Source organism: Poecilia mexicana, unplaced genomic scaffold, assembly GCF_051168715.1.
Source record: "Poecilia mexicana isolate PSO_F unplaced genomic scaffold, ASM5116871v1 scaffold_2, whole genome shotgun sequence".
Classification (NCBI taxonomy): domain Eukaryota; kingdom Metazoa; phylum Chordata; class Actinopteri; order Cyprinodontiformes; family Poeciliidae; genus Poecilia; species Poecilia mexicana.
The window spans coordinates 48,378,099-48,396,440 of NW_028263371.1; the positions used below are offsets into that span (position 1 = coordinate 48,378,099).

The following is an 18,342-nucleotide window of genomic DNA, read 5'->3' on the forward strand; positions in this document are numbered from 1 at the left end:
TTTTCACTACCTTGAAACACAAAAAGGCAGAAAACATTAAGATATGCACCTCAGCCACTACATTAAAAACCAAGCTTTCAAATTGATTCAAGCCAAAGATAATTTAAGGAATTCACACTTTTGTAAGCACTTTTAATAGAAAAAAAACAAACAAATTATGTTGAGTGTAACCAGACTCCCATAAATGAGACATACAACCTGGCAACGATACAAAATGTGAGTACATGATCCCAGATTTTGGCGTAACATTTCATGACAACGCTCTGTCACCTGAAACTTCAGCTCAGTGTCTTGTTTCTCAGAGTGTCTTTGGCACCAACACAAAGTAGGTTAAGTTGTTATTTAAGAGTTATTGCAGAAAGCAAAATAACTCAGCTGTCAGTTTGAAAGACTCATAAAGACAGCAAATAGTGTGCAGTCATCTCTAATGGAGGAGTCTGCTTTCATTCCTCCTCATTAAAACATAACCTGAAGTAAAACAGTCTCCGGAGTGGTGGTGTTCAGAACTCAAACATATGCAAATAAGGTGTGAGTTTTCATCAAACAAAATGCAATAACGTTTCAGTCACCAAGAGGTGAGGGTGCTCTGGTGTAGGCATCCGTTGCAGGAGAGGCAGAGGAATGTGACGCACTTTCAAACTATCTAAAGTTTAAAGATTTATTTATTTTATTCGCCTGCTTCTCCGCCTAACAGATTGTTTTCTTTTATAGCGCTTCTAAACAATGTTTTTTTATAGGTTGCTCCAGTTTTGATCAAGATTCAAACTGTGAATAATTACTAAGTTCTTAACATTCAGTTCCAGCGGTTCTGCCTGTTATTGAAGACTAATGACAGGCAGACTAATAACTGATCCAGTTATTTTGGTTCTGAAAGATGGCACATCAAAGTTTTGTCTAAACTTTTTCCATCATATTTCTTTTTAGCTGTCAGATTAATGAAGGGATTTGAGTAAAAATGAATCCACCAGCCCATTTCCTTTCAATTCTGAGAGACTGATAAACCCCCACAAAGTATTTTCCAACATTTATTCCCTCATTAAAGAACATCTTTATATTCTGTAGCGGTCGACTAAAACTAGAACTGCATCTTTATAATCTAAATTTCATTTTGATTAAAAAGGAATTGCATATATTAGGTTAATTAATGGTTCCTCTCTTTAACTGAAGTATTTATTTTAGTGTTTTAATTCAAATGTGATGATTACTGTTCAGTGAATAGGACGATGCACTGCCCTTTTGTTTTTCATACGTTTTGAGGCTGTTATTGGTTTATGAACCATAAAAATATTATGTGGCAACTCAGGCGGTCCATGACTACAACAATGCACAGCTTAAAACATTAAATTCTCTGAGCATCGAAGCATAAATGACAACATTGAGAAAAGCTTATATTTGATTTTTGTTCATGAATTATTGACGTAGCCACTGTTAAGAGGTACTTTTATACACACACTGCTGTTTCTACAGGCTCAGATGTATTAATTTCAGCATTTCTTGTATTGTACATGAGGGATAAAATGACAAAGTCAATTTCTTTTCAAACCAATAAATCATAATGAACATCTCATAATTGACAAACATATCTAATTGGAGAACCAGAAAACTCACAGAGATAAAAAAAGAAGACACAGGCAAACAGAAAGAAGCAATAAAAATAATATTTATTGAACATTTCTCACAGATTTGATGGTTTCACACTGTTGTGCCAACAGGGAGGTTGCTCCTAAGTAAACCTAGGATGTCAGCTCTTGTCTCAACATAATTTATCCCCTTAATGTGTTTCATATTTAGGGTGCAGTGGTCATGAAAGCCAAAGACATGTACACAGCTGTGTTTCTGGTTGAGTTTGGATCAGATAACAGACAACAGTTACATTTCTTTTTAAAGAAAATGCAGCGGTTTTGCTTCGACTCACTTTAAACATAAAATAACCCTCACAAAGACAGGCAGACATATAAAATCAGCCCAAGCAGTGATAGGTCCCCAAAGTAGCAGACAAAGCCACTATGAAAAAAATAAAATAAAAATAACATTCAAAAATGTTTGTTTTGACTTATTTGGCCTCAAAATCATACATATTAACATTTAGTACAGAACTGAATATTGTCTAATGCAAAAGTACAGCATAACTCAATAATTCAATGGCAACAGTTATTCAAGTGGTGTTACAGTAGGTGGCGCTGTTCAAGAGCCATCAACAGAGGCGTTTATGTCGGCTGGTTCCTTAGTGGAAAAGGAGCCAAACACCAACATAAATTACTTATGAACTGACTCTCAGGACATTCCTTTCCTGTCGTCGTATCACTGCAAACTAATTCTGTAAACTGTTCATTAAAATCAAGAAGCCTAGTCTTTAACTTGTGCATCATTACTATCAGTCATTCCTGCATTGGTTTGGTGTGGAGTGCTTTAGGTCGTAGCTTAATCAACCTGAAAGCGATAAAAGCTTATATCCATCCTCTTCTGGATAAGTGCTCAATTTTTTTTAATTTTTTACATGGCTTCATATAACCACAAATTAAATCTGTACCGCAAAGGTTCAGTACCAAAATATTTCCCATTTCACGCTTATTTTTTAATATAAATAAGTTTGGTGTCTACAGTTTTAAACTGGTGAAACATTCCTTCAGTCGATACAGTGAAGATTCATCTTTCAAAGAGAAACACTGATCACTGTAAAGTTTTTGTTTTTAACTCACCTGGAACATGTAGCTGCAAAACATGTTTGTTTTAACCCCAGTCTTCATATTAAATGCAGTCTCAGCTCTACATGCTGCCATACAAAACGTTCCCTTCAATAACAGTTCAGTGGGGTGACAGGATTTAGATCACAACACCTTCACATATTTTTGTTCACATTCATAGAGTGAAGCATTTTAGGATCTAAAATATTACTTGTTTTCTGTGAGAAAAGGAAAAGTAATTCAGTGTTTTACCTGCAGTTAACGGCGATAAGAGTAACGGGAGATCAAACGATGAAGGTGGGAATTTGTGTAGTATGCAAGTCAAGATCCAACACGAGGACTCAAGTGTTTAAAAGTGAAATCACCAGAAAGTTTCAGAAGAACTGAGCACATGCTACCACACGCTCCGCATTTATTGCCACCCCTGGCAAAAATATGCACAAAACCTGGAAACTGCAGCTCTTTTACCCCGTCGCCTCGCGTGTCCTTGTCCAGCTTATAGTTTATCCCATTTGTCACAGTTTCTTTGTGCTTCTCTGGGAGATTTCTGATTCCCATCTACTGCAGATAAGACACTGACAACTTGTAAATATTTCACACATCCCCTTCTGAGAAAAAAAAACAAACAAGCTACAATGTGGACGCAGCTGGAAAGCAAAAAGAAAATATTCACTGATGAGCAAACATAAAATAGTGGTTTTCCATTTGGCTCAAATCAAACTGTAGAAAAATCCAGACTGCCGCTATAAAAAGGAAAAAAAATACCAACCAAAAACTCCCCCATCATTGGATTTGGTAAATTAAATTCATCATTACCTTTGAAGTTTACATAAAAAAACACACACATACTTATTCCCAAAATGTTAACAGTCAGAGAAACATGCTGCTCTTTAGCTGGACTGCTAAACAAGGTCTGTAACGGAAACGTGTGTATCATATTATTATTATTAACAAAAAGTCCTAAGAGTTTTGACTATTTAATTCAGAAAGCTAAACTACTCAAAGCACCCATAACAGAAACCTGACTGTACCTACTTGTAAAATGACAAATAATTATTCCTGAAGGTCTACACTACGTGTGTTATTATGATACTATAAGATGAACGTGCAATTCTCTAAACACTAACAAATTTATCATTAACCTACAATCCTGGAGAGAGAAAGTAGGACTACCATGTTACGATTAAATAATAAAGATGAACTTCTATTCCTGTTGGTCACAGATTCAGCTCAAAATGTCTTAATGCCCATTCATGAAGTTTCAAACCACAAATGCTGGTTTGTCCGTTACGTCCTCTGCTTTACTACCTCCTGTTGAAGAGGTCTTTCCGTTTCCGCAGCTCCTCTAAGACCCGCGCCCTGAACTGGGTCCAGTCTTCGTCCAGGAACTGCTGGACGCCCAGAGCCTGATGGAGCTCTGCAGAGTGGCTGCGCAGGAAAGGGTTGTACTGCTTCTCCTCCCCGATGGTGGAGGGGCTCTGACAATGAAGGGCATGACAAAAACAATCCCATCTCAGAAAGCTCCAATCACTTTGTTCTCTTTTTGGCAGAAAGGAAATGTGTGCAGCAAAGGATTCCTGCAGCCGAAAATCAGCTCAGATTTACATTTGTGGATGTCTGACCCAGTTCGAATACTGCTTTGTGTATTCATACGTTTCTGCAGCTGAAATCTTTGGACCCCGAAGTGACTTAAATATGTAGCTGAAGAACATGTACCCAGGGTATTAAAAATATTTCTGAATGATCATTATTTACCAGAATTCATTCAGCTTTGCTGTACCTCCTAGCCAAAGTATTCATAAGGATTTTGTAAAGGCAGAGCCAAAATGTGTGCATCTGTCGTCAGCATCCTTTGGTGCCCCTTAATTAAATCCAATGCAATTCAGAAAATATGTGGAGGAATGTGTCAAGGAAGCTGCTCAAAGTCTATGAGGAATGAAACTTAGTAATGGGTGAATATTATGATCTCTAGAAGTAGACACAAATCAAAATATTTATGCAATGGAGGTGAAAATTGTGTTCAAAAACTCATGTACAGGGTGGGCCATAAGTTTCCATACATAGGAGAATGTAAAATGTATTTTATATTTCAGATACCCAAGAAGATGCGTTTGACAAAAGAGCAAAGAATTGTAACTGTACTGATGGCTGGATCGGGAAGCAGTCGCATGGTTGCAGAAAACATGGAGCGAGCGTCGCAATGAGTGTCACACACGAGACACTGTGGTAAAACTTATTTGCAAGTTTCAGAAAACTGGAAATGTTGCAGATCAACCATGAAGTGGTCCAACACGTGCAGCGATTACAGAGTCCCACAAAAATAAAAACGGTTGTCCAAAATAAAATCTTTATTTTCTCTATGTATGGAAACTTATGGCCCGTCTATGCTCAACTTTGTGTTTGTCTGTCACATAAAATCCCTCAAAAATACATTTAAGTTTGCAGTTTTAAAGTGGGAAAAGCAATTATTACGTTTTACATGGCAGACATGCGACTACATGGAAATCAGCCACAAACAGAAAACATGAGCAGAGCCTGAATCTCATTAGGCTCCTTCAGAGTCCTGGCGCTGTTCGTACTGGTTCACCATCACTCTGCCATGGCTTAGAGGACACATGGAGACACTGGAGTCTACGCTAATCTTATTAGTAACACCTGGCCTTTCCCTACCAGGAAAAGCCAAAACGCCTGTCTGAAGTCAGATGCGACTTTCTTTTCCAAAAGAAATTCCCGAATCAGGAGCCAGTAACACCTGGAACGGAATACGTTGCCATAAAGCTGCTCTGCTTTGGGATTAGAAATGAGTGAACACTGTCCTCTGATGCCAGGAAGCAGCGGTAAAATAGTAGGGATTTTATTTCATGAACAGGAAAATAATGGGCCAATTAGCTCTCACACAATGTCACACCTAATTAAATGTGTTCACGCTTTTCCCCAGTAACAACTGCCCACTGTGTTGGAAATATGATATAGAAAATCTTTCTATGCGCTGCCTCGTGAAAGTATTCATACAGCTTTATTTTTTTTTTGATACATTTCTGTAATATTACAACCAAAAACTAAAAAAATATTAATATTAAAATCTTATTTTATAACACAAAGTAGTGCAGAACAAAAAGGATTGTTTTCTACGTAGAAACATGACAACTGTGGCAAGCATTTGTCCTTTTACTCTGATCTAAAGGCTGGAACGATTCCTCCAATGATTCGAGCACCTCGATTATTAAACGATCTGGCTCAAAGCTTCGTTAAATTATGTTTCATTATGTCGCACACCGCGTTCCGGCCGGATCATCGTTTGTGTCGGGCAGCGCTCTCACTTCCGCCTATGAGTCGTTGCTAAGTGCTAACTGCATAATGTCAAATTTTCCAGGTTTTTATCGTGTTTTTTAGGGGACCAATAAGCATTCTTAAATCGACTGGTGCGGTGCTTGGAGTACGACAGCGTTTCTCCTCCCAGAAAGAGAGAGAGGACGAGAGATTTTTTTCTGATTACTCAATTAATCGTAACAATAATCGATAGAGTACTCAAATAATAGAGTATTCTTTTCCTGCAATAAAATCCAGTTGCTGATGCGTCTGATTGGTTGAGTTGTTTTCATCCACCTTGCCCACATTAAAGAAACATGAATCAGTATGAAATGCAGGTGATCAAATACACAAAGGTTCAGGAGGTATAAACACTTTGGCAACATGCTGTATTCTGGAAATGGAGGTTGACAAAACTCCGGGAGGTAAAAACTAATGGAACAGCCTGTGCAGTCATGTTGTATTGATAAGAGGTAAAAAGCAATCTAAATTCCAGGTAAGCCCTGAACTGAGAGCCTTTGCCCGGCTGCAGAGTGCATCACAGATGAAGCTCGACAGTAAGCCTGGACGGTTGGGGGAGGAGGGTTGCAGGAGTGCGCAGACCAGGCTCTGACAGCATGTAAACTGTATGCAGCGATAAGCCTTGTTTCCCCGGTGCAGGACAACACGAGTCCTTTCTGGGAAGGCGGGCTTGAGGAGCATAACAATGGCACAAATATCATTCTCACCGAACAAAGCTTCTGGCCTCGCTGCTGCAGCACCCACTGATATTTGCTCTCTCGGGCGGCGTTGCGTGGCTCGACCTCAGCAGCAAACAGCAGGTTGTCCTCTGCATACTCATGACCTGCGGGGTCGTCAGAGGACACGCGAAAAAAAACAAAACAGAGCAACTTACATCGCATGTAAACGAGACTTAAAAGCTTTTAGCCGCCAGGGGCTTGATGCTGGGCAGTAAGAGGAGGAAACGTAAAGTAAACAATCAGGAAGCAGACGTTTACAGAGCTGTGAAGAACCATTTCCAACTTTTGGATTTGTTGTGTTTTACTTTTTTACTGTCGCAGTTCAAGGTTTCATTTAACATGTTAATGATATGTGATAAACCTAAGAACTGACTGTTACCATGGTAACAGCAGCATAGCATACCTTAAATGGTTTGCTGTTAAAAACAGGACAAACTGTGGCTCTTTGCTGCTTCACAAACACTTCTGAATGAAAACATGAGGGAAATGAATGGATTAACTAAACAGTGTAACTTTAATCTGATCGTTTTTCAGCCAAGAATTCAACACTTTTCTAGACTTCTCAACTCTTTATGTAATTTTAAGGATGGACAGAAGGAAACAAAGAAAAATAAAGACAAGAAAAGAAGGAAGGAAGAACACAAGGAAGGGCATGAGAAGAAAAGAAGGAAAGAAGAATGGAAGGCCACAAAAAAGGCAAGGAAAGAAAAGAACATGAGGAAAGAAGGAAAGAAAAATGGACACAAGGAAGAAAGTAAAAAAGGAAGGAAATGAAAGAAGGCCATAAAAGGAAATAAAGTGTGGAAACAAATGTATTTCTAAATATTTATCCAGACCTGGGAAAAGCTGAAATCAAATTCAAGAAATTTCCAAACAGTTTATGACTTTGCAGCAACTCTTGTTTCTACAGTTTACAATCTGAAGTTTGAAAAAAAAAAAAAAAGCTTTTCTGTCTGACAGTTGAAGCAGTTTACATACCGGGCCACAGTAAAGTATCATCACTTAAGGAACCGACTGTGTCCAGAGAGGAGAGCATTGTTGTGGCACTGCCCTCGAACATCCTCCCTGGAAACATCAAGTTCAAATCATCATGTTACAGGAAATGCATGCAGAGTATTTACCAAAAAAATAATAATAGGAATATCCTTTATTGTCCCGTAGAGGGAAAATTACCAAAAGCAAATGATTTTACAACACCATAAGAAAAAAAAATACAGTACAGTTCAAAGAAATGTGCAAATGATTAGGACGACCTGAAAAAGATAATAATAACCTAACAGGTACAGCAAGTGGTACCGTTCAGAAACGACAGTAAAGTATTTAGAAATACAAAATCAAAGCCTGCCATTTGCATTTTTTCACTTTTATTTCAACAGCTGGCCTGTTACCAGTTGACCTGAGTTGTTGTGAAATTGATGTTTTCCAGCATTGCACAAACTCCCGTTTTCCTTTGACCCATGTCCTAACTTGTTTAATACAAGCTGAGGAAGTAATAACGAGTATCACCCAAAGGTGAAAAAAAAAAGATTTTTCCCCAAATAAATGATAGTTTAAACGTTTTCTTATAACTTCATGCTAATGAAGACTTTATATCTAAATATAGCATTGACTAACAATCTGGAATGTTTGATGCTGAAAAGATCCATCTTGGCGTCATTTGCTCAAGGTTCATGGTCTAGTTAAAGTCTCCGGTTGGAATGCAGAAAGCATCTAATGGATGTTTTAAGGATTTGGAGATCCCAAGAAGTCTCTGTTTGCTGCAGTTTTCCAACAGTGAGCTTTAGAGGTTCACTTTACCTCCATTCCCATCAAGCTCACTGTGTGTGAGAGCAAGATAAACGTGGGACCAGTGGAGCCTTGTTGGTCACAGTTCCACCTGTTTTGAAGTTTTTAGTTATTGCTCCGACTCTAGATATAAACAAGTTTAGACAAGCAGCTACTTTTTGTAGCCAACTTCTGACTTATAAGTTTAGTAAAGACACGTTCTAGTCTTTACTAAAATGTGTCTTTTCCATTTCTGAAAGTGTCTAACAGAAATGTGATATTTGTGCCCCAGGGGAATGGCATGTCATGGATTACAAATTAAAAGTTTCAAGACACTCTGATGTAATTTAAGTATACATTTAAAAAGGAGTATTGGCTTTGCCAGAGGTTTTCAAAACTTTACATTAATTTATGCAAAGAAAAGAAAAACAGAAAAAAAGAAACACAGTAAGGAAGAAGCGAGTAGAGAAGAAAGGATTGAGGAACCCAAGGACTTGAGGAAGGTAGAAAGGATCTGAGGAATGAGACAAGTAAATTAAGAAAAATGGAAAAATAAGGAAATTAAAAGACCACAAGGAAGGAAAGGAGGAAAGGAAGCAAGGACATAAGGGAGGGAGGAAAGAATTGAAGGAAAACAGAATTTATGCAATGGGATAGGAAATAAAGTCTGGAAAAACTGTTTTTTCATACTCATCTTTACTTAAGCAGGTCTAGAAAATAATATTTTTTTTTACTTTTCAGGAACGCATTCAGGAATTATTCAGCGCCAAAACAAAAAGTTTGTTAGAACAACTGCAAAGAAACTTCAACTCAAACCAATGTGCCACTGAAATAAAAGATAATAAAAGATTATGAAAAAATAAATATGAAGGCTTTGAACTTCTTTAAACAGAAACCAACAAGCATTTATTAAAAAAAGATGTGCAACTGACCACATCCTGAGAGGAACACCAGATCCCCAGAGAAGAGGCTGGAGGGGGAACCGACTGCCGGGCCGGCCAGGAGGTAGATCATGTGGCCCACGGTGTGTCCAGGAGTGAACAGGGCCTTAAAGTGCAGCCGGCCCACATTGACTGTGTCTCTGTGTGAGAGTGGGCTGGGAAGAATACAATTAAATCATACTGATGTCCACAAAACCAATGCTGATCACCATTAAAGTAATTAGAAAAAAAGTAAAAGCCAGAAAAAGAAAACAGGAAGTCATTCCTGTTGATGACTACGATTTAAAATCAACCCCCGCAAGACAAACAAGAGCAGTTTTCCGCTGCGTGATAATTTACTGTGAAGTCAGCTGCTGCTGCGAGCGCTGACGGAGGGAACAAGACACGACTCATTACAGTAAAAGGCAAACTTTGAAAGTGTGTGTGCGCTGCCCGTGCAGGCTGGGACTTACTGCGTGAGGCCAGGAATGTTATCAGCTGCGCTTCCGTACACATGGCAGGCGCTGTGAAGCCTTTTCAGACCTTTGTTGCCCCCGCTGTGGTCCCTGAAAACATAAGAGAAGATAAAGGCCGGAACCGACACATCCAAAAACAGTTATTTCATTTAGATTTATTTTGTTGCTGAAAATAAGCTTGAAATATATATATATATACTTAAACATATGCTTGCCAAAATTACCAGATACTCACCAGTGCTTGTGGGTACATAATATAGCTTCTAACATTGCTCCCTCTTCTTCAAGCACCGTCTGAAAGGTTATAAAGAAACAACATCAACAAAGCGTGCCATTTACATGTAAGCTGGGAGAACAAACTAATATCAAACGCTTTCACTTTAGCATTTCATCCCTGGAGATTTTTTACCAGGAACCTGACAAAGTGCACTTCCCACATTTGTCGAGAATACAGCTTCACGTGTCCAAACACTTCTGCATCAACAAGAAATGGCAGTTGGTGTGCTCACCTGAACTGTTTGAGGGTCTGCAGGGTCTACAGCAACTGCAACACTGGAGGCTGTGTCAATAATAAGGTAGCTGTAGTTGTCAGACAGAACTGAGATGGGAATTATTTTTATACCTGTGGACGAACAGGACGAAGACAGATCAGAATACACACAAAACCCATAAATGCATTGGAAAATAAGATGACTTCCCTGCTGAAGCTTACAGAAGAATTTATACCAGCTGAACCTTTTTAAACATAATTCTGAAGAGAAAAATAATAATACAACATTTTGTTCCTCAGGCTGTGTTTAGGCTTGTTATTCTGCTGGAAGGTTAACCTTTTTTTTTATTTAAAAGCATCACAGCATGATGCTGCCACCATGTATGTTCATGGTTATGTGCAGTTATGTGTAACTTTGGAGTTTAGCACAGGGATCTCTGCAACCTTTACAATTTAGCTATTTAAGCCCACAGTCAAGCTAAACAAAACTCGAATAGAGCTGAAAAGTTTTTTTTCAGAACCTTTAGAAAAACCTTTAAAAATGTATTAAGAGTTGATAGCTACTAGAAATCCTCTTTGTGAGACTGTCATAGAAAAACAGAGTGACTTCAGTCAGAGGCTTCTTCAAATTTGTTGTCAGATTTATGCTAGGAACATAATTCCTTTTATTTTATGTCACTCAAACCCTAAAAAAAAATGCTGCAGTTGTGGTTGCAATGCTAGGAAGATGTGAATAATCCCTGAATGCCCATCGGCGCCATGTACCGTTGAGCTCCACAGGACGAGTTGTGGAATGCCCAGCAGGATATTTCTCCCTGGCTTTCCTCATTTGCCTCCTGTAGTATATATAACCCAGTCTGGTCCTTGTGTAGAGTGTATACCTGGAAAACAAACAAACAAACAAACAAACAAACAATCACCTTTTTTGGGTCACCACGCTCAAAGATAAACAAGATATTAAATTAACTTTAATAAGCACTCGATTCATCAGCATGCAAACAAAGTTTTCGGCATCCCAAATTTAGATAAATGTAGGCTTGCTACCAACAGAAATCAAAACAATACACGTCGCTAAGCTACACAGACAGCAAAACTGCTAATAACTTTAGTTGTACTAACGCGATTCGGAACAGCGGCTTCTCTGTTCGAGCCATGATCCTGTTCAGGAGCTTCCTGCAGAACTCCAACGTGGTCCGTCGGTACCGAAAAAATAAGCACAAGAAACAGAAGAAGGATGCAGCGACCAACGATGTCACTATCCAGTCAGGAAGCGCCATAGCCTGCTGTGCGTCGAACTCAACGTGATGACGTCACCGTGATGGAACGGCGTGCCTTTGCGGGATTCATGAGTTTAGTTGTCTGATCAAAATAAGGCGGAGGAAATAGAAACAAGAAATGCTACTGTTCATAATTAGAAGCAATGATTCTTGTTTTTACAGTTAAAATGATGAGGGGGAAAAAACGCATGTACATTTACATTCAATTATACTTGAATTTACAATTTAAGAATAATTGTGTATTTCCTCTGTTTTTGAAGAAGAACTAGGGTTTTCTTTGCTTTTGTTACATTAAGTTACACATCACTTTGACAAAAATAAAAATAATAATAACAAAACAAATCCACACCCATCATGTGAGTATGTTTAAACTTTTGCCCAGAACAGAACTATAATTATGGGTAAAGAATAGGAAGGAAAACATTTTGGGAAAAAGTTAAACTTGAGGTTCAAATTTTGTTCCCTTTTTTTTTCATGTTTGTTTTTACATTTCATTGCATTTTGTTTAAGTAAACAATGAGGGTACCAGCGTGTGTACCAGTTGGCATGCTTTCTCTGAAACAGCAGTGTGAGTTTCAGTGAGCATATCCAGTTACACAGAGGACATTTTCCAACGATGACAGTCATTAAGCAGAGAGGACGGAGGGGCATTCTGCTCCCATCACAGGCTGAGGCCAACAAAGGTACGTTTCTATTTTTCCACATTTATTCAGTTATATTCAGACTAAACTACGACACGGTGGGGAGTTTAATCAGAGGCATGTTCTCATATGATCTGTTATTTTTGTGATAATAATACTGGATTGCTAGACTTTTAAAGTTAAGTCATCAATGCAAACCTTAGTTCAAACAATGTGGTTATATTACTGGCTATATAAAGCTATCCTGTACTCCTAAAAACTAAAACAGCTTGGCTGGAGTTACTTTAAAACTCAGCAGCAAAAATCCTGAAAAGGTTTAAGGTGATCAGAAAGTGAACTTTTGTGTTTTGGAATCAATATTAAAGTTTTTATATTTGTTTTTTTGTTTACTCCCAATGTCCGCAAGTTAGTTATCTGGGAAGAAGGTTGTCTTAATACTGCTGGTAAGAACTGAAGTTAATCGATTTCTTATTATTGCCCTCATCTTGGTTACAGCCTTCCTGGAGGTCTGAGGGCATCTTAGTGTTAAAAGCAAACTAAAAACTTTTCTCTGTAATATTTGTTATATTAATTAATTTATTCAACTTTTTGTTTAATGAAGTTTTATGGTCTTATCTATTTGATTTTACTTGGCTTGCTGTTATTTTGGATTAATCACAAATATTTTGACTAAAATTTATTTTCAAATCACTAATTTTTTTGAGTTATTTCTTCATAACACAGTTACGTTTCCATTGTTTTGACCTGTCAAACAATAGTAAAAAGGAATTTATTTACTAAAGTAGACATTTTTAACTTTTTTTCTCATGTCAGTCTATCTGTTTTAACATGTGCAATGCAGTTTCTATTCCACTTATTTGTATGAGAATTGCTCTACAAGCACACAGTATATCACCAGAATATTAGTGCATAAATGCATCTCATATAATTCTGTTAACTTCCTTTTTAAGGTGGTCCAGAGAAATGTCTTCCAAAACCGATTCTCCTCCATCCTATGAAGACGCCCTGAAGGATCCTAAGTGTAATAATTACCCCTTCCTGACACAACATGGCGCCCCTCTGCCCCCTCCTCCGTCCTACAGCCCCAGTCCCGGCATGTGCCCAGGCCCCGGCTTCCCTCCGCCTGCCATGCCCATCCCCACTCTGTCAGCAGGACTGTCTGCGTCCAGCCCAGGTTCCCAGGAGCTTACAGCGACTTTCATCACTCACTTCTACTGAATTCAGATTAACTTCTGAAGCTTAAATTGCTTTTTTTTGTGTGCAATTCTCAATTCTGCAGGAGAAATGGACGACTTTTTCAGCAACCAGTGGGAAAGCACGTCGATTCGACACGCCTTCATCAGAAAAGTAAGGACTTTCTTTTCTTCTCTTTGCCAGAGTCAGGGACTCAGACTGCTCCTCTGTTGTCCAGTGTGCCAGTAATCACTCTGTTAATCTGACCTCCATGTCTGTGGACAGGTTTACTTGATTTTGACTGTGCAGCTTGCGTTCACCTTTGCGGTCGTTGGTGTCTTTACATTTGTGTGAGTCTCCCTGTTCAGTCCAATAGAACGCCACTTCTATCTGTTTAGTGCGGCTGAATAAAAGAAAGCATTGTTGGTGACCCTGTTGTCTGTGGTTTCACAGTGACCCAGTGAAGATGTTTGTCACCCAATACCCAGCAATCTACTGGGTTTCTTTGTGAGTTTACTTTCCATCAACAGTAACTAAACTTTTAACAAAAATGTCTAATTTTATTGTAAAAAAAAAAAAAAAGAAACTTTTAAACATTTGACGGTCAGCCAAGCAGAACCACATTCCTGATTTATTTCTCCATAGTGCTGTTTTCTTTTTGGTGTATTGCATTCTCATCTGCTGCAAAGAGCCAAGGTAAAGCAAGGATCATTTCCAGATAATCAGAAATTATTCTGGCTTTTTGAAGACATCACATTGTTTTCCTTCGTTTTCTGCGTAGGAGGCGTTTTCCATTGAATCTGGTGCTGCTGGGAATATTTGTAAGTATTTATCCTGAATCTGAAGCCAAACCCTGGGTGAGGAGTTAGGGCTTGAGCCAAACACTGGCAGCAAATAAAGATGAAAGAGTAAAACAAGCTGTTAATTAAAAAAAACACATCTCGTCGTGTTTTATCTTGCAGACTGTTGCCCTGTCTTATATGGCTGGAACAGTTTCAAGGTTTGTTTTTGAACACTTCAATTCACGGCACAAGTCTTTTCTTTACGTTCTGTCAGGTTATAGACACAAACTTCAATGTGTTTTATTAAAAAAGACTAACACAAAGTAGAAGAAGTAAATATCTTGGAAGTTTGCTGCGTCATGCATCTGCATTCAGTTTTTCTCAACCAGTACTTTGGTGGAACCAGATTTTTTTGCGGTTACTGTCCTTTGGGTGTATGTTATGCTAGCTTTGCACCAGAAGGTTTGCCAAATGTTGTTTTAAAAATGACTCAAGCTCAGCCAGACTGAATGGAGAGTGTCTGTCAATGGCAGTTTCCAATGATTCCCTTTAGCATTAGCCCATTTTAACACATGGATTTATGCGCTGATCTAAATCATTCTGTTGTTGGTCAGGTTGGAAGCTAAACATCTCCAGGGTTGTTTTTCTTTTAACCTGGTTTGTTCCAGGATTGCCTTGAATTTAACTCCCTCCATCAACTGTGATTAGCTCTTTCAGCCTGAAAAGCATGCCCACATCACCATTCTGCCACTACCATGTGTCACAGTGATGTTGGTTTATGGTGACGCAGCGTTAAAAACTTCAGTTTCATTAGTTTCTTTGAATTTTAGCTAGAGTTATCCAATCAAATTAGATTCTTATTCGTAATAAAATTGGAAAACAAATAATAATCTTCCGTTTTCTGCCACATAAAATCCAAATAAAATGCCCTGAAGTTAGTGGTTGAAACATGGTAAAATGTTTTTCTAATTAAATCTGTATATTTCTGTTTTTCCAGCTATTATGAGACCAAAGCGGTGATAATCGCCATGGGAATAACAGGCGTAGTGTGCATAGCAGTAACAGTCTTCTGCTTCCAGACGAAGGTATCTGAAAACGGTTCTTCTGCTGCAGCTCAGCAGCCTGTGGCTTGTCAGAGGATGTCTTTGTTGTCAGTGTAAAAGAACTCCTTTGTCTCACATTACAATGGGGCGCTGAGCTCCTTTAAATATTTATAACATTTTGGGATAAGATGTGAATCCCGTCTGATGCAACTCCAGATACATAAGTTACATGTTTTGGCCAGTACATGGCACATCCAGCCAACTTTCTTTTTTTTTTCTTTTATTGGAACTTCACTGAGAAACCTAAAAAGAAAAGAAAAAATACATTTTCACTGCTCCTTTATGTGTGGCTTGAAGCGTGTTCTGCCTCCCTTTCATCCTTTTAATGACTTGTTTCTAATCACAGGTGGACTTCACCTCCTGCGGGGGATTTCTCTGCATAGCTGCTGTTTTGCTCATGGTCATTGGGATTGTTACGTCCATCGTGCTCTCCTTCCAATACGTGAGCACTCTTTGGTCAAGTCCTTTAATATGCTCTTGCTTCTCTGTGTGAGCTTCAGCGGCAGCTCAACAGGGGTGTGCATGTGTGACCAATTTTCACATTTAGAGAGCCTTTTCTATGTCACTCAACAGGTCCCCTGGCTGCACATGCTCTATGCTGCAATCGGAGCCGTCGTTTACACTCTGGTGAGTGAACGCCGGCATAATTTCAAATCATTTCAGCTTTGTGTTTCTATATTGTTCAGTAGGAAAAGGCCAATTGATTTCAAGCTATATTGAGAAGAGGTAAATAGCATGTTTGTTGTTTTTGTAGGAATTGCAGCAGAGTGCAGCTCTATTTTTATGCAATGTTTGATTTCCAAATCACCAGAATTTCTCAGAGTATCGGTGCTTATTGATGAATCTGGTGATCAGTGTTTATAACTGTGCTTGAAAAGGATTTATGGCTTGTGAAATGTAAAGTTTATTACACTGGGATTCTGTGGGATAAAACAGCACAAAGTAGCAAAAACTAGAATGTAAGTAAAGGCGATACTTTGTTTTAAAATGTTCTTACTTTGTAGAACCACCATTTCCAGACTTCATTGGGTTTTGGAAATGGAATAAACTTTATTCCGCGCTCTAAATGCTCTGGGATAAAGTGCATCTTAAGTGCATGTTCCCCTCGGACAACGTTTAACCATTTTCTACTTTTATTTTTCACCAAATCTCCATGGCCGTAGGTCATTCCTAATGATAAACCCTGACTCTTTGTCGGAGGTCCAGTTCCTCCAGCTAAGAGGCGTTTACTTCGGGACAAATTGTGACAAACCCACTGGATTGATTGACAGGTGGCGTCAGGTCAATTGCTGTTACACATCTTTCGGATCACGTCCCTTCCAGTTTCGCCCGTTGTTATTTGTGAAATACCTCAGACTCAGAGAGACTTGATGGACAGTGTCTGAAGAGTAAATTTTACATTCCATCAGAAATTTTCTGTTAAGTTTTGCTCTGGACTTTATCTGAGACATTCTGACACCAGGATATCTGAACTTTTTTTCCTTGTAGTTCTGTCTGTTTAGGGTCGTCGTCATGCCAACGTGTCAAATATTTCACAGCGTCTAAAAGTTTTCTCCAGGATTTCCCTGTATTTAGCATCATCCATCTTCTCTGTCCATTCCTGAAGAAAAGCAAAGTTATTGTCCTTAGAGTGAGCAGGTTTTGCAGTTTAGTGCTTGTTCTCAGAAATGTTCAAATATGCTTTATAAGCTAATCCTGCTTTAAACTTCTCCACAACTTAATGCCTGATCCATCTGCTGCTTCTTGTTCATTAAGGTTGCCTAAAACACGAGACCCACACTGAAAAAACATGTAAACACTAAAACGTTTCAGATGTGAAACTTGTTTTCTCCTCTTTTCTTAGTTTTTAGTCTACAACACTCAGCTTCTCATCGGAAATCGGGAGCTGGCCATCAGCCCGGAGGAGTACATCTACGGCGCGCTCTCTCTCTACGTTGATATCGTTCACATCTTCCTCTTCATCCTGCAAGTCAGCGGAGTGGCAACCGAGTAAAGCAATCGCCCAGCAACATTTTATCAGTAAATCCTGAATGTACAGAGTATTTTGGGGAGCAACGTCACATGTATGCATGCGCACCAATCAAAAAAAAATACTATATTTGTGTAAATCTTATGTAAACTTTATTATAGTTTTATTTATGTTTGTAACACTGAAGCACTTTGATGCTCTCTTTGGAGCAGGGATGGAAACTGGAGGCTTTAGCCAAGTATGAGTGAAGAAATGCACTTAAGCTTTAATATTTATAATGTGATATTTATGTACACGAAACAAACATGTATCTGAATTATTAATCCTTTCAAGCTTAATTATTATTTTGGTAATTTATGTCCTTCCAGGTCCCAGCAAGAAACAAAAACAGTTTTTTTCTTTAATTAGCCATTTTTATTTCTCATTAATTACTTATAAAACACATTTAGTTACAGGCAAACTGTTGAAAACCACAATCATTGTATTTAATGTTGGTGCTGGTAATACAAAGGACTCTGATTTGTGTTACAGTTGTTTAATCCACATAATTAACCCTTAGAAAACCCTTGTTAATTAGAAGATTAATTACACATGAGCAGCCTCCTGTGGGAGTGTTCTGGCCCATTCCTTCCCTCTTCAACGCGTCTGTTTTTAGTTGTTGTTAGAAAACTATGCACACAAATCAATAAAGTACCTTCTATTACAACTGCTTCATTCTTCTTCGCAATTAACTTGTATCAGCCTGTTAGAAACGGGGGGTGACCCTCTATCCCACTCATCGCCCCCTTTCTGGATTGTGGATTTGTTGTAATCTCCGTCACCTACAGCTTTGAGTCCGGTTGGTATGGGATCCTTCCACAAGGCGCTGTGCTCAGGGTGTGAGACGTTTGGGGTCACGGGGGAACATGGAGGTCTGACGCACGTTGTGGAGACCCAGGTACAGCATGCAGACTCTCTCCAGACCTGTGAAGGAGTTTGGGTTGGTAACTCACCAGATTCAAGTTTCCAGTAGAA

General features: G+C 38.7%; 3 protein-coding genes across 3 annotated transcripts in view; 1 reads left to right on the forward strand and 2 right to left on the reverse strand.

Moving 5' to 3' along the window:
- Window positions 1–1,642: 1,642 nt before the first annotated feature.
- pnkd (PNKD metallo-beta-lactamase domain containing) lies at window positions 1,643–11,693 on the reverse strand. Its single transcript, XM_015008769.2, has 9 exons — window positions 11,503–11,693; window positions 11,149–11,264; window positions 10,403–10,515; window positions 10,129–10,187; window positions 9,891–9,983; window positions 9,430–9,593; window positions 7,712–7,798; window positions 6,722–6,837; window positions 1,643–4,162 (listed from the first exon to the last, which is right to left on the reverse strand). Exons 1-9 carry the CDS (start codon window positions 11,658–11,660, stop codon window positions 3,989–3,991), a joined length of 1,080 nt encoding a protein of 359 aa, XP_014864255.1. The 5' UTR covers window positions 11,661–11,693; the 3' UTR covers window positions 1,643–3,988.
- A 1,358-nt stretch (window positions 11,694–13,051) lies between these two features.
- On the forward strand, window positions 13,052–18,018 carry LOC106930913 (protein lifeguard 3-like). Its single transcript, XM_015008770.2, has 11 exons — window positions 13,052–13,475; window positions 13,581–13,648; window positions 13,760–13,824; window positions 13,928–13,981; window positions 14,120–14,170; window positions 14,256–14,295; window positions 14,437–14,474; window positions 15,254–15,341; window positions 15,706–15,801; window positions 15,933–15,986; window positions 17,203–18,018. The coding sequence occupies exons 1-11, from the start codon at window positions 13,265–13,267 to the stop codon at window positions 17,350–17,352; spliced, it is 915 nt and encodes a 304-aa protein (XP_014864256.2). The 5' UTR covers window positions 13,052–13,264; the 3' UTR covers window positions 17,353–18,018.
- The window catches only part of dars1 (aspartyl-tRNA synthetase 1), a 40,536-nt gene continuing 39,913 nt past the window's right edge, over window positions 17,720–18,342 (reverse strand). The window contains exon 18 of the mRNA XM_015008768.2: window positions 17,720–18,291. Within this exon, the coding sequence (XP_014864254.2) occupies window positions 18,200–18,291 (92 nt within the window). The 3' untranslated portion in view covers window positions 17,720–18,199. The remainder of the gene's footprint in view (window positions 18,292–18,342) is intronic.